This window comes from Orycteropus afer, unplaced genomic scaffold (genome assembly GCF_000298275.1).
Source record: "Orycteropus afer afer isolate SDZICR_OR568_19922 unplaced genomic scaffold, OryAfe1.0 scaffold00170, whole genome shotgun sequence".
Lineage (NCBI taxonomy): Eukaryota > Metazoa > Chordata > Mammalia > Tubulidentata > Orycteropodidae > Orycteropus > Orycteropus afer.
In genome coordinates, this window is record NW_006921757.1 from 5,988,418 (window position 1) to 6,003,629 (window position 15,212).

General features: G+C 40.1%; 1 protein-coding gene across 1 annotated transcript in view; it reads right to left on the minus strand.

The window, feature by feature from the left end:
* Positions 1 to 15,212, minus strand: part of HYAL4 (hyaluronidase 4) — a 71,532-nt gene that overhangs the window by 5,347 nt on the left and 50,973 nt on the right. The window contains exon 2 of the mRNA XM_007946747.2: positions 15,091 to 15,201. Within this exon, the coding sequence (XP_007944938.2) occupies positions 15,091 to 15,201 (111 nt within the window). The remainder of the gene's footprint in view (positions 1 to 15,090; positions 15,202 to 15,212) is intronic.

Genomic DNA, 15,212 nt, shown 5'->3' on the forward strand with positions numbered 1-15,212 from the left:
TTTCTTGATGAAACAAATTATTAAGCACTTGACTAGCAGCTGAAAGTTTGGCAGTTCAAACCCACCCAGATGTACCTCAGAAGACGGGCCTGCCCATCTGCTTCTGAAAGGTCACAGTTATGAAAACCCTATGGAGAACGATTCTATTCTGTAACACATAACAACAACAAAAAAAAAAAAACCTCACTGCTCTCAAGTCAGACCTGACTCATAGCGACCCCTCCTTGAGTTTCTGAGGTGGTAGCATGATGGAAGTAGATTGCCCAATCTTCCTTGCGAGGAGCGCCTGGTGGGTTTGAACCGCCAGCCTTCTGGTTAGCAGTCAAATGCCTTAGGCACTATGCCACCAGAACTCCTAGGGCACCATAAATTAAAATCAACTTGACAGCAACTTGTTTGGCTTTGTTTTAGGTTCCTTCAGAGGGAAACTGAGAATTTAATGTATGCAATTGGTTTCCTAGTTTGTTCAATTATAATACATCCCCCCCACTCCTCAGGATAGTCAACATTCACCTTTTCCTCCAAGGATGAATCTCCATCGGATATATGCTGGAAAGCATAATTGACTTATTTGGTAGGAAATAACGTTAAACTGTATTTTGCATTGGGTATTTTATATTAATACTTGATAAATAAATCTCTGTATCTGATATTTTTACAGTCCACGTAAAGGCTCTACGATCTCAGATTTAAAGTGATTTTCTGGATAAATTCTGGTAATTTTCAAAAGGGGGAGAGATTTATGTTTAAACTAATTTCCCTTTTGGGGACACATTCATTTCCATGTTCTGTGAGAGTAGGTCAAAGCTGCCATGAAGGAAGGGGAAGACACTGTGACACTCACCTATGACAGTGTAAGTGAAAGGGTTTGAAAATGATTGATGGTATGAACAAGGAACAGAGCAGGCACTGTCCTTGCAATGCTTAGACTGCAGACGGCTGAGGCTATGTCCATGACCTCTCTGGGCTGAGCTGACAAAGACCTCACGTCACTCCGAAGCATCCCTGAGTACAGTGAGGTGATACTCACAAGATGTGATCCAAGTGGTTAAAAGCCCCAACAGCCTTCTATGAATTCCTCTGAGTTAAGGCTTTGTCATCAGAGGGAGGAGGGAGATATACGTGTTGTATGTATAGACTGCTGATCCACATTTAGTAAGGAGGGAAACTACTGGTGTTTGTGGTCAAGCCACACCTTCTGAGGGTGACATCAGAATGGAATGTTGGTTTCTTCTCAATGTGTGCTTTAGTGGCATTATTGTTGTTGTTAGGTGCTATCAAGTTGGACCTCAGACTCATGGCAAGTGCATTCACAATGGGATGAGATGCTGTCGGGTCCTGCACCATCCACACGATCAGCCGGGCATCAGACTGTGATCTTGTGGTTTTCTTTGGCTGATTTTCAGAAGTAGATCACCAGCCCTGCCTTCCTAGTCCGTGTTAGTCTGGAAGCTCTGCTGAAACCTGTCCAGCATCATAGCAGCATGCAAGCCTCCACGGACAGACAGGTTGAGGCTGTACTTGAGATGCATTACCAGGAATCAAACCCAAATCTCCCACATGGAAGGCAAGAATTCTACCACTGCACCACCAATGACCCCACAATGTCATTATCAGACAGAATTTACTGAAACTGATTCAAAATGGTAAGCTTCAAGTCCATGTTGACTGGAGGCAAGAAGGCAGTAGCAAGTATCCACGCAAATTTCTCTACTGAATTAGCTCACTATTACCTTGCAGAGAGCAGGGTGCTGAATGAGTTACAGAGCAGCTATGTTTAGGGGTCAGAAAAACAAGGGTACTGCCCACTTAGTGAAGTCACAGGTGAGGTGCTTCTTGCAGTGGATTGGGATCACCTGAGAGCATGATCTACATGAGTGGTGTCAAAGGAAAGGAGAAATGAAGGAACAAAGCAGATGTAGGTAGAGAAACCTCAGAGCTCCCAGTGTGATGGCAGGCTGCCCCCGATCCTGAGGTTTGAACCAAGGTTTCAGAAGTAAGAAGGGAACCGACACCTTGAGGACTCATTCACACATGGGGCAGAGTCCCTGATGCCTATCCTAGTGCATGTTATTAAAGTGCCCACAGCAGGGAGCTAGAACATCACAAACCAGCTCCTTCTGTGTGACACCACAGGGAACCTTAATTAACTACAAGGATAAACAGCTTTAAATCTCCAGCTGAGAAGATTCCTTTAATTTTCTTCTTAAAGCATACCATTGGGTTGTGTTTCTAGGTAGGTGGCATATGCAATCTTCTGTATGAAATAAGGTGTTATTGCCTGCTAATTAGCTCCACTGAGCTATTGTTCCATTCTTAGATATTTAAGTTAAAGGTTTTGATAAAACCCACTGCCATCAAGTCAATTCAAACTCATCTGTTAGTCTGTTAGGTGCCATTGAGGTGGTTCTGACTCATTGTGCCTCTATGTGCAACAGAACAAAACACTGCTCAATCCTGTGTCATCCTCACAATCTTTGCTGTGCTTGGGCCCATCGTTGCAGCCACTGTGTCAATCCATCTCATTGAGGGTCTTCCCCTTTTGCACTGACCCTCTACCAAGCATGATATCCTTCTCCAGGCACTGGTCCCTTCTGACAACATGACCAAAATATATGTCCAGCCATTCTTGCTTCTGAGGAGCATCCCAGCTGTACTTCTTCAAAAACAGATGTGTTCATTCTTCTGGCAGTCCATGGTATTTTCAATATTTTCTGCCAACACCAAAATTCAAATGCATCAATTCTTTGGTCCAGCACTGGTTTTTCAGTTTGTCATGTGGGGGTGGCTTGCATGTTGCTGTGATACAAGAAGCTATGCCAACACTATTTGAAATACCATCAGGGTCACCTATGGTGGATAGGCTTCAGCAGAACTTCCAGACTAAGAAAAACTAGGAAGAAGGACTTGGCAGTCCACTTCTGGGAAAAAAAAAAAAAAAAAAAAGGCCACTGAAAACTTTATGAAAAGCTGTCCAAATCATAGTGACCCTTTAAGGTTTCCAAGGCTATAATCTTAACAGAAGCAGATTGCCACATCTTCCTCCCATGGGGTGGCTGGTAGGTTTGAACTGCCAACCTTTTGGTTAGCAGCCAACCTCTTAACCACTGCACTACCCAGGCTGCTCTAAGGCATTGGTACCTTTTAAAATATGACAGTCATATTACAAAAATTTCTGTAGTGCTTCAAATTTTCATATGTATTTTCTCATTTGATTTCCCCATACTCATGCTAGGTAAATTGTCATTGTTGTGGGCTATAGACACGATTCTGATTCAGTGACCCTAAATGACAGAGTAGAACTTCCCCATAGAGTTTCCTAGACTATAATCTTTACAAGAGCAGATCACCAGGTTTTTTCTCTCCTGGAGCACTGGTGGGTTCCAACCTCTGACCTTTTGGGCAGCAGCCAATTGTTTAACCATTGAGCAACCAAAACCAAAACCAAACTCACTGCCAATCAGTCGATTCCAACTCATAGTGACCCCCTTTGGGTTTCCAAGGGAGTAAATCTTTACATAAGTGGATTGCCCAGTCTTCCTCTCACAGAGTGGCTGGTGGGTGTGAACCACCAACGTTCTGCTTAGCAGTCAAATGCCTTACGCAATATGCCACCAGAGCTCCTCAGGCTAGGTAAATAGGGCCGGTAATTCTCTCCTCATTTCACAGATTACCACACTCAGGTCTAGGGATGTAAAGAGATGTGCTGCTTATGGGTAATTATTTTTCTCTAATCCTAACTGTATACTATAAACAAAAATATACACTCTGGTGGTCACAGGACTGGAGTGGGTAGTGTGTGTAGTACAAATTCTGAGAAGCAGTTATCTTTAGAAAAGTCAGAAATGGATGCCATTATTAGACAGTTATAGTTTAATAACAATGAATTCCAAGTTTTTAAACATTTGCTGTTGTTAGGTGCTGTTGAGTCATCTCCAACTCATAGTAACCCTATGCACAGCAGAAGGAAACACCACCCGGTCCTGAGCCAGCTCTGTGATTCTTGCTACACTTGAGCCCATCGCCACTGCCACCGTGTCAATCCATCTCATTGAGGGCCTTCCCCTCTTTTGTCAACCCTCCACCCTACCAAGCATGACATCCTTCTCCAGGGAATGGTCCCTTCTGACAACATGATGAAAGTATATGACACGAAGTCTACCATTCTTGCTTCCAAGGAGCATTCCAGCTGTACTTCCTCCAGGGCAGATCTGTTAGTTCCTTTAGCAGTCCATGGGACTTTCAGCATTCTTCACCAAAACCGCAGCTCAAAAGCATCAATTCCTCTTCCATCTTCCTTATTCATTGTCCAGCTCTCACATGCATATGAGGCAACTGAAATTACCATAGCTTGTGTCAGGAACCTTAGTCCTCAAGGAGATATCTTTGCTCTTCAGCACTTGAAGGAGGTCCTTTGTAGGCAATTTGCCCAGTGCTATACATCGTCTGATGTCCTGACTGCTGCTTCCATTGGCATCGATTGCAGAACCAAACAATGTGAAGTCTTTGACAACTTCAATCTTCTCTCCATATATCATGATGCTGCTTATAGGTCCACTTGTGAGGGTTTTTGTTTTCTTCGTATTGAGATGTAATCCATACTATAGACTGTATTCTTCAAGCTTCATCAGTAAGTACTTGAAGTCATCCTCACTTTCAGCAAGCAAAGTTGTGTCATCAGAGTATCGCAGGTTGTTAATGATTCTTCCTCCAATCCTGATGCCACATTCTTCTTCATATAGTCCAACTTCTCAGATTATTTGCTCAGCATAAAAATTGAATAAGTATGATGAAAGGATACAACACTGACACTTCCTTCTTGATTTTAAACCATGCAGTGTTCCCTTTTTTTGTTTGAATGACAGCCTCCTGGTCTATGTACAGGTTCCTCATGAGTAAAATTAAGTGTTCTAGAATTCCTATTCTTCTCAATGTTATCCACAATTTGTTATGATCCACAAAATCAAATGCTTTTGCATAGTCAATACAATATAAGTAAACATCTTTTCTGTGGTATTCTTTGCTTTGAGCCAAGATCCATCTAACATCAGTAATGATATCCCTTGTTCCACGTCCTCTTCTGAATCGAGCTTGCATTTCTGGAAGTTCTCTGTCAATATACTGCTGTAACCGTTTTTGAATTATCTTCAGTAAAATTTTACTTGCATGTGATATTAACGATATTGTTCAATAATTTCCATATTCTGTGGGATCACCTTTCTTTGGAATACATACAAATATGCATCTCTTCCAGTCAGTTGGCCAGGTAGCTGTCTTCCAAATCTCTTGGCATAACCAAGTGAGTGCCTCCAGTGGGGGATCCGTTTGTTGAAACATCTCAATGGGTATTCCATCAATTCCTGGAGCCTTGTTCTTCGCCAAGTCATTCCATGCAGCTTTGACTTCTTCCTTCACATATGATCATATGCCACTTCCTGAAATGGATGAACATCAACCAGCACTTTTTGATACAGTCACCCTCTGTATTCCTTCCATCTTCTTTTGATTCTTCCTGCATCTTTCAATATTTTTCCCATAGAATCTTTCATATTGCAACTCAAGGCTTACATTTTTCCCTTAATTCTTTCAGCTTGAGAAATGCTGAGCGTGTTCTTCCCTTTTGGTTTTCTAACTCCAGGTCTTTGCAAATTTCATTACAGTAATTGCCTTTGCTCGAACTACTCTTTAAAATCTTCTGCTCAGCAGTTTTATTCTGTCATTTCTTCCATTTGCTTTAGCTACTCTTTGCTCAAGAGCAAGTATCAGAGTCTCTTCTGACATCCATTTTGGTTTTTTCTTTCTTTCTTGTATTTTTAGTGACCTCTTGCTTTCTACATAGATGATCCTCTTAATGTCATCCCACAGTTCTTCTGGTTTTCAGTCATTGGTGTTTAATACATCATATCTATTCATTATATGGTCTCTAAATTCAGAAGGGATATATTCAATGTCATATTTTGGCTCTCATGGACTTGTTTTAATTGTCTTCAACTTCAAGTTGAACTTGCATATGAGCAGTTGATGTTCTGTTCCACAATCAGCTCCTGGCCTGGTTTTGGCTGAAGATATTGAGCTTTTCCACCGCCTCTTGCCACAGATGTAGTCAACTGATGCCTGTGTACTCCATCTGATGAATTCCACATGTATAGGCACCATTTGTGTTGTTGAAAGAAGGTATTTGCATGAATAAATCATTGATTTTGCAAAATTCTATCATGTAATCTCCAGCGTTTTTTCTGTCACCAAGGCCAAAGTTTCCAACTACCGGTGATTCTTTTTCATTTCCAACTTTTGCATTCCCATCACCAGTGATAAGGGACACATCTTGATTGCATGTTCAGTCAATTTCAGACAGCAGAAGTTGATAAAAGTCTTCAATTTCCTCATCTTTTGCTTTGGTGGTTGGTGTGTAAATTTGAATAATAGCAGTATTAACGGGTCTTCCTTGTACATGTATGGATATTATCCTATCACTGACAGCCTTGTTCTTCAGGACAGATCTTGAAACATCCTTTCTGATGATGAATTCCATGCCATTCCTCTTCCAATTGTCATTCCCAGCATATGGTTGTCTGATTCAAAATGCCCAAAACCTGTCCATTTTAGCTCACTAATGCCTAGGATATCAATCTTTACGCATTCCATTTCATTTTTGACAACTTCCAATTTTCCTAGATTCATGCTTTGTACATTCCATGTTCCAATTATTAATGGATGTTGCAGCTCAATTTGTTTCTCCTCAATTTGAGTTGTGCCACGTCTGCACACGGAGGTCCTGAAAGACTTACTTTATCCATATCATTAAGTTTGGGTCTACTGTAATGAGGCAGCTCTTTCCCAGTTCTATTTTGAGTGCTTTCCAACCCAAGGGGCTCATCTTCCTGCACTGTGTCAGGAAATGTTGCCAAGCTATTCATAAAGTTGCCCAGTAATGTATCAGACAGTGTTTCTCTGCTATTCATAAGGTTTTCCCTGGACAATTTTTGAGAAGTGGATGGCCTCCTCCTCTTTCCTAGTCTGTTTTAGTCTGCAAGCTGCGTTGAAACCTGTGCACCATGTGCAACTCTGCTGGTGTCTGAAACACTGGTGGCACAGTCTCAAGCCTCAGAGCAACTTACAAGCGCCACAGGATGACAAACTGACCGACAAGTTTGTCTTCCTCAGCTGTTGGAAACCTCTGCACCCTCCCCTTACCTAATTCCTACCTGGAACCTGCCACTTTTTGGTCTCTAGCTGCTCCCTCCTTTTCCTGGCTTTAGGGGGCTGTGGCCTGCCTGCCTCCCACCCCTTACCTGGATCCTGCTGCTCCTGTGGTCCCTGGCCGCTCTGCTCCACTCCCTCCCTTTAAACATTTATGGGCAGATTTTTACTGAGGTTAGGATACAATGGTAGATACACTGGTCATTTAAAACATTTGGAAATAACTTATCATTAAGAATGGAAAAGGGTACATAATGATATCTTAAGATTGGAAAAAAAAAAAAAAAACTTGTTCTGGATTAGACCCTAAGCATTCTTTATTTCCTTAGAGGGAAAAGAAGCATTTCTGAGGCTGTATCTAGTAAATTCACCACGTGTCTGGCATTTTGTCATACTGTAGTGGCTTGGTGTATTGCCTTGCTGTTGTGTTGCTATGATGCTGGAAGCTATGCCACTGGTAAATCAAATATCAGTAGAGTCACTCATGGTAAACAGATTTCAGCAGAGCTTCCAGACTATCACAGACAAGGAAGAAGGACTTGGAGATGTATTCTAAAAATAATTGGCAGGTAAAAACCTGATGAGTAGCAGCAGAACATAGTGCCAGGAGATGAAGCCCTCAGGTTGGAAGGCACTCAGAATATGACTAGGGAAGAGCTTCCTCCTAATAGTGGAGTCAACCTTAATGTTATGGATGGAATAAGGTTTCCAGGATGTTCATTTGCTAATGTAGCATGACTCAAAATGAGAAGAAACACCTGCAAATATCCGTTAATAATCAGAATGTAGGATGTACTAAATATGAACTTAGGAAGATTGGAAGCTATCAGGAATGGAATGAATGCATAAAGATTGATATCCTACACATTGTTGTTGTTGTTGTTAAGTACCATCAAGTCAGCTCCAATTCATAATGACCTTGTGCACAACGGAATGAAACACTGCCGGGTCTTGTGCCAGCCTCACAATACTTGCTATACCTGAGCCCACCTTTACAGCCACCGTATCAATCCACTTCATTGACAGCCTTCCCCTTTTTTGCTGATCTTCAACTTTATCAAGCATGGTATCTTTATCCAGGGAATGGTTCCTTCTGACAACATGAATGAAGTAGGTGAGATGAAATCTGGCCATTCTCGCTTCCAAGGAGCATTCCAGCTGCATTTCTTCCGGGACAGACCTGTTAGTTCTTCTGACAATTCATGGTACTTTCTGTATTCTTCGCCAACACCACAACTCAAAAGGATCAACTATTCTTCAGTCTTTATTCATTGTCCAGCTTTCACATGCCTTTGAGGCTACGGAAGATACCATAGCTTAGGTTAGGCACACCTTCTTCAGCAGTTTAAAGAGATCTTTTGCAGCTGATTTGCTCAGTGTGATACACCATCTGGTTTCTTGACTGCTGCTTCCATTGGTGTTGACTGTGGAACCAAGTAATATTAAATTCTTGACAACCTCAATCTTTTCTCCATTTATCTTGATGCTGCTTATTAGTCCCATTGTGAAGATTTTCATTTTCTTTCTATTGAGGTGTAATCCCTACTGCAGACTGTAGTCTCTAATCTTTATCAGCAAGTGCTGCAAGTCATCTTCACTTTCAGCAAGCAAGGTTGTATCATCTGCATATTGCAGGTTGTTACTGAGTCTTCTTCCAGTCTTGATGCTGGGTTCTTCTTCATATAGTGCAGCTTCTCAGATTATTTGCTCAGCATACAGTTTGAACAAGTATGGTGAAAGATACAACCCTGATGCACTCCCTTGCTGATTTTAAACCATGAAGTATACCCTTGTTCTATTCAAATGACAGCCTCCTGGTCTTTGCACAGGTTCTTCATGAGCACAATTAAGGGTTCTGGAATTCCAGTTCTTCTCAATGTTATCCATAATTTGTTATGATCCACACAGTTGAATGCTTTTGCATAATCAATATAACACAAGTAAACATCTTTTTGGTATTCTCTACTTTCGGACAAGATCCATCTGATATCAGCAATGATATCCCTCGTTCCACCATCGTCTTCTGAATCCAGCTTACATTTCTGGAAGTTCCCTGTCAATATACTGCTATAGCTGTTTTTTAATTATCTTCAGCAAGATTTTACCTGTGTGTGATATTAATGACATTGTTTGATAATTTCCACATTCTGTAGGATTACTTTTCTTTGGAATGGGGTACAAATATGGATCTCTTGAATAAGTGTCTCCAGCACCACATTGTTTGTTGAAACATCTCAATGGGTATTCTGTCAATTCCTAGAGCCTTATTTTTCACCAATTCCTTCAGTGCAGCTTTGACTTCTTCCTTCAATACCATTCATTCTTGATCATATGCCACCTCCTGAAACAGAAGAACATCAACCAATTGTTTTTGGTACAGTGACTCTGTGTATTCATTCCATCATCTTTTGATGTTTCCTGCATCATTCAATATTTTGCCCATAGAATCCTTCAATATTGCAACTCAAGGCTTGAATTTTTCTTCAGTTCTTTCATCTTGAGAAATGCTGAGCATGTTCTTCCTTGTTGGTTTTCTAACTCCAGGTCTTTGCACATTTCATTTTAATAATTGATTTTTTCTTCTGAAGCTGTTCTTTGTAATATTCTCTTCAGGTCTTTTATCTTGTCATTTCTTCCAATCACATTAGCTACTCTCCATTCAAAAGCAAGTTTCTGAGCCTCTGCTCACATCCATTTTGGTCTTTTCTTCCTTTCCTAGTCATTAGTGAGCTGAAATGGACTGATATTGGCCATTTTGAATCAGATAATCCTATGGTCTACTATCCTGGGAATGACAAATTGAAGAGGAAAGGTGTCCCATGCATTGTCAAAAAGAACACTTCAAGATCTATCCTGAAGTATGACACTGTCAGTGATAGGATAATATCTATACACCTACAAAAAAGACCAGTTAATACTACTATTATTCAAAGTTATGCACTAACCACTAACCAAAGATGAAGAAATTGAAGACTTTTTATCAGCTTCTACAATCTGAAATTGATCAAACATTCAATCAAGGTGAATTGATAATTACTAGTGATTGGAAGGTGAAAGTTGGAAACAAGAAGGATCAGTAGGAAAATATGGCTTTGGTGACAGAAATGACACTGGAGATCACACAATAGAATTTTGCAAGACCAATGACTTATTTATGGTAAATGCCTTTTTTTTTTCCTGCAATATAAGCAGTGACTATACATGTGGATCTCACCAGAATAAATACAAAAAAATCAGTTTTTCCCCGTGAAGCTTACAGAGAAAATGATGTCCCTGTAGTTGCACAGCAAGTGGCAGACCAATATTTGTTCTCTGTCACCCAATGTTTCTTTTTCCATTGCCTTCCCCTACACCTAAATTAATATGTCTCTACCCTCTAGTTAAGGAGCTCTGGTGGTGCAGTGCCTAGGGCATTTACCTGCTAATCAGAAGGTTGATAGTTCAAACTCACTAGGTGCTCCAAGAAAGAAGATGAGGTAATCTATGTCGTTAAAGATTTATTGCCATGGAAACCCAATGGGGGTCACTATGAGTTGAAATCGACTTGATAGCAGTGACTTTGTTTGTTTGTTTTTTACCCTCTAGTTAGTGGTTTACCCTCCCTTCTCTTCCCATTTTGGTAACCATCAAAGAATAGTTCTTGTTGTGTGACATCCTTTCCTGACTTTTTATAATAGTGGTCTAATACAATACTTGTCATTTTATGACTGACCAATTTCACTCAGTATAATGTCCACAAGTTTCATCCATGCTATGATATGTTTCACAGATTCATTGTTATTCTTTAATGTTGTGTAATATTCCATCTTGTGTATGTACCATAATTTAACTACCTGTTGATGGGCATTTAGGTTATTTCCATCTTTTTGCTATTGTGAATACTGCCACAATGAACTTGGGTGTGCCTATATATGTTCATGTCATGGTGCTTATTTCTTTAGGGTATATACCTAGTAGTGGGATTCCTGGATCATATGGTATTTGTATGTCCAGCTTTTTAAGGAAATGGCATACCATTTTACACAGTGGTTGCACCATTTTACAGTCCCATCAGCAGTGTATGAGGGTTCCAGTCTCTCCACACCCTCACCAACATTTGTTGTTTTCTGTTTTTTGAACTCAGCAGGAATCAAATTCACTACATCTGTGGAAAGAGATGATAAAGAAGCTCAATATCATCAGTCAGAACAAGGCCAAGGATCAACTGTGGAACAAGCCATCAGTTGCTCATATGCAGGTTCAAGTTGAAGCTAAAGAAAGTTAATAAAGTTCACAAGAGCCAAAGTACAATCTTGAGTATATCTCACCTGAATTTAGAGACCATCTCAAAAGTAGATTTGATGCATTGAACACTAATGACCAAAGACCAGATGCATTGTGGGATAACATCAGGAGCATCATGCATGAAGAAAGCAAGAGGTCATTAAAAAGCCAAGGAAGAAATAAAAGACCAAAATGGATGTCAGAAGAGACTCTGGAACTTGCTGTTGAATATAGAGTAGCTAAAGCAAACAGAAGAAATGATGAAGTAAAATAGCTAAACAGATGATTTTAAAGGGTGCCTCAAGAAAACAGAGTAAAACATTATAATGAAATGTACAAAGACCTGGAGGTAGGAAACCAAAAGGGAAGAACATACTTGGTATTTCTCGAGCTGAAAAATATAAAGAAAAATTTCATGCCTCAAGTTGCAATACTGAAATATTCTATGGGCAAGATATTGAACAATGATGCAGAAAGCATCAAGGAAGGATGGAAAGAATACAGAGTCACTGTACCAAAAAGAATTGATTGACATTCAACTATATCAGAAGGTAGCATATTATCAAGAACCGATGGTACTGAAAGAAGAAGTCCACACTGCACTAAAGGCATTGGCAAAAAAAAAACAAACACCTAGGAATTGACAGAATACCCATTGAGATGTTTCAACAAATAGGTGCAAGGCTGGAAGCACTCACTTATCTCTGCCAACAAATTTGGAAGACAGCTACCTGACCAACTCACTAAAAGTGTTCCATATCTGTGCCAATTCCAGAGATCCAACAGAATGCAGGAATTGCCAAACAATATCCTTAATATTACAGGCAAATGCAATTTTGCTGAAGATAATTCAAAAATTGTTGTAGCAGTACATCTACAGAGAACTGCCAGAAATTCAAGCTAGATCCAATAGAGGACGGATAGATCTTGGATGAAGGCACAGAATACCAGAAAGATGTTTTTATGTCTTATTGAGTATGCAAAGGCATTCCACTGTGTGGATCATAACAAATTATAGATAATATTTAGAAGAACTGGAATTCCAGAACACTTAACTGTGGTCATCTGGAACCAGTACATAGGCCAAAATACAGTTGTTCGAACAGAACAAGGGGATGCTGCATGGTTTAAAGTGAGGAAAAGTGTGTGTCTGGGTTGTATCCTTTCACTGTACTTTTTCAATCTGAATGCTGAGGAAATAGTGCAAGAAGCTGCAGTATAGGAAAAAAGAACAAGGCATCTGAGTTGGAGAAATACTCATTGGCAACCTGCAATATGCAGATGATACAACGTTAGTTGCTGAAAGTAAAGAAGACTGGAAACACTTTCTGATGAAGATCAAAGACTACAGCCTTCAATACGTATTACGCCTCAACATAAATGAAACAAAAATCCTCACAACTGGGCCAATAAGCAACATCAGGATAAACAGAGAGAAAATTGAAGTTGTCAAGGATTTCATTTGACTTGGATCCATAGTTAATGCCCATGGAAGCAGCAGTCAAGAAATCAAATGACATATTACATTGGGCAAATCTGCTGCAAAAGACCTCTCAAATTATTCAAAAGCAAAGATGTCACTTTGAGGACTATGGTGCACCTGACCCAAGCCTTGGTATTTTCAATCACCTCGTATGCATGCAGAAGCTGGACAATGAATAAAGACTGAAGAAGAATTGATGGCTTTGAATTATGGTGTTGAAGACTATTGACTATACCACTGACTCTGCCAGAAGAACAAGCAGATCTCTCTTGGAAAAAGTATACCTAGAATGACAAGAATGGCAAGACGTTGTCTCAGGGACTTTGGACATGTTACCAAGAATGTCAGCTCCCTGGAGAAGGACATCATGCTTGGTAAGGTAGAGGTCAACAAAAAGAGGAAGACTCTCCACAAGATGGTTTGACACAGTGGCTGCAAAAATGGTCTCAAGCAGCAGTCATTGTCAGGATGACGCAGGACCTCGCAGTGTGTCAGTCTGTTGTCATAGGGTCGCTATGAGTTGGAACTGACTGGATGACACCTAATAAGAACAGCAGCAACTAGTAAAGATGAAAACATACCCTACTTTTGTATGATGTGCAGAATGTACCAGTAGCGTAATCATTTGAGATGAATGCGTTGTCCCTGAAAGTTTGTTATTTCTTCTAAAATAAATCTCCTTTCCCTAAAAAAGGAGCTTGTCTGAGCCAGGTATAGGAAAAGAAAAGAAGTTTCATAGAAGAAAGTGCTGTTTAACTTTAAAGTTCAGAGTCAATAATATTTTTTAAAGATCTAGATAACATTATGTAACCTTCCACAAAGTATTGATTTCTTATCATTCTCCACCAAATTACTTATTGGTGATTTTTCTGGGTAGTATGAACATCAGTTTACAAGAGAGGATTTTTTTCCCTACTCACTTTGTTTCCGTGTCAAAAGCATAGCATTTTCCATACTGTATTAAAAAAAGCCAATAAATGTGTGCCATTTCTCCCCATGGTAAGTAGGCACCACCCCATGTATATTTCACAGAAGCCTGCTGGTCAAGCTAGAACCTTCACCGACCTGGGTGTTGCCTCAGCCTGTTCCTTAAGATTCCTAACACTCAGAACATCTCTATATTTGACATGTGCTGATGAGGTGGAATTTGAAACAGAGGAGAAAGAACAAATGCCTCTGTTAAACAATATTAAAAGTTTTTTCTCAGTGATACCTTAAAACACCACCACATCATACATGTTCAGGCCTGAACAATTCTCAAATCTTCTGAACATACAATGTTTACCCATAGTTATCGAAATCCAAACACTACAGATCAACTACTTTCCCTAGAAGTTTCCTTCTAAGTGGTAGAGTATCGAAGGGGCAGAATGGGAGAAAATCCAGCTGAAAGTCCACCTCTTCTAAGTAACTCTCATGCCTGTGTGAGGCCTTTGACAGCATTGACTGTAGTAAGAATTAACAGACAAAATAAAACTTTTATTTGTTAAATGTTAACATAAGGTCACAAAATCATCTACTTAGTGATGATGTAAGTATTGCATTGTGTCACTATTATCAACTTTCTGTCAGTTGTGGTCATAGAGGCACAGATGACCTAGAAAAAGGCAGGCAAGCGCCTTCCTTTAGCAGATTTGCAACTTCTCCATTCACTCTTACACCTTTCCCAAAGCTGACTATTACGTATTATAAGAAAATACTTTACTTTTTATATTAAAAAGTCGATACTTGACGTGGTGAGACCAGAAGCAGAAATGTCTTCAATTCCACCTCTAGCTGCAGGAGGAAGTGCAAACTACTCCATCTAGAACTCACTCTCTGACTCTAACCCATCCACTGCCAGTCATTTTACAAATCTCTCAAAGCGGTCTACAGCAAGGAAACACAATCAAAACTGCGGAACAGGAAGTAGAGTGGTAGTCAGTTTTGTACTTTAACCCCTTCCTTCCGTGCTTGCTTCCCTAAAGGAATAATAATAAATAAAATGATCAGAATTCAGATTGCATAAACAAAGAGTCTAAATGGAATTATGTCCCCAAGTAACAGGCTATTGATTTGGACTTCTTCGAAGCGTATAATTAACAAAGGAATACCACTTCTGAGATAGAGTGGAGAACCCCTATCATCAAGTAAAGAATTCTTACCTTAGAAAGAAAAAATAAAGGTTCATCTCTGTATCCTAGCCTCGTGTAGACGAATACGGGTAGGGCATAGTCATGGGATGTCATGGTGGAGATCCTCATGGATTCATACACCTGAAACTGAG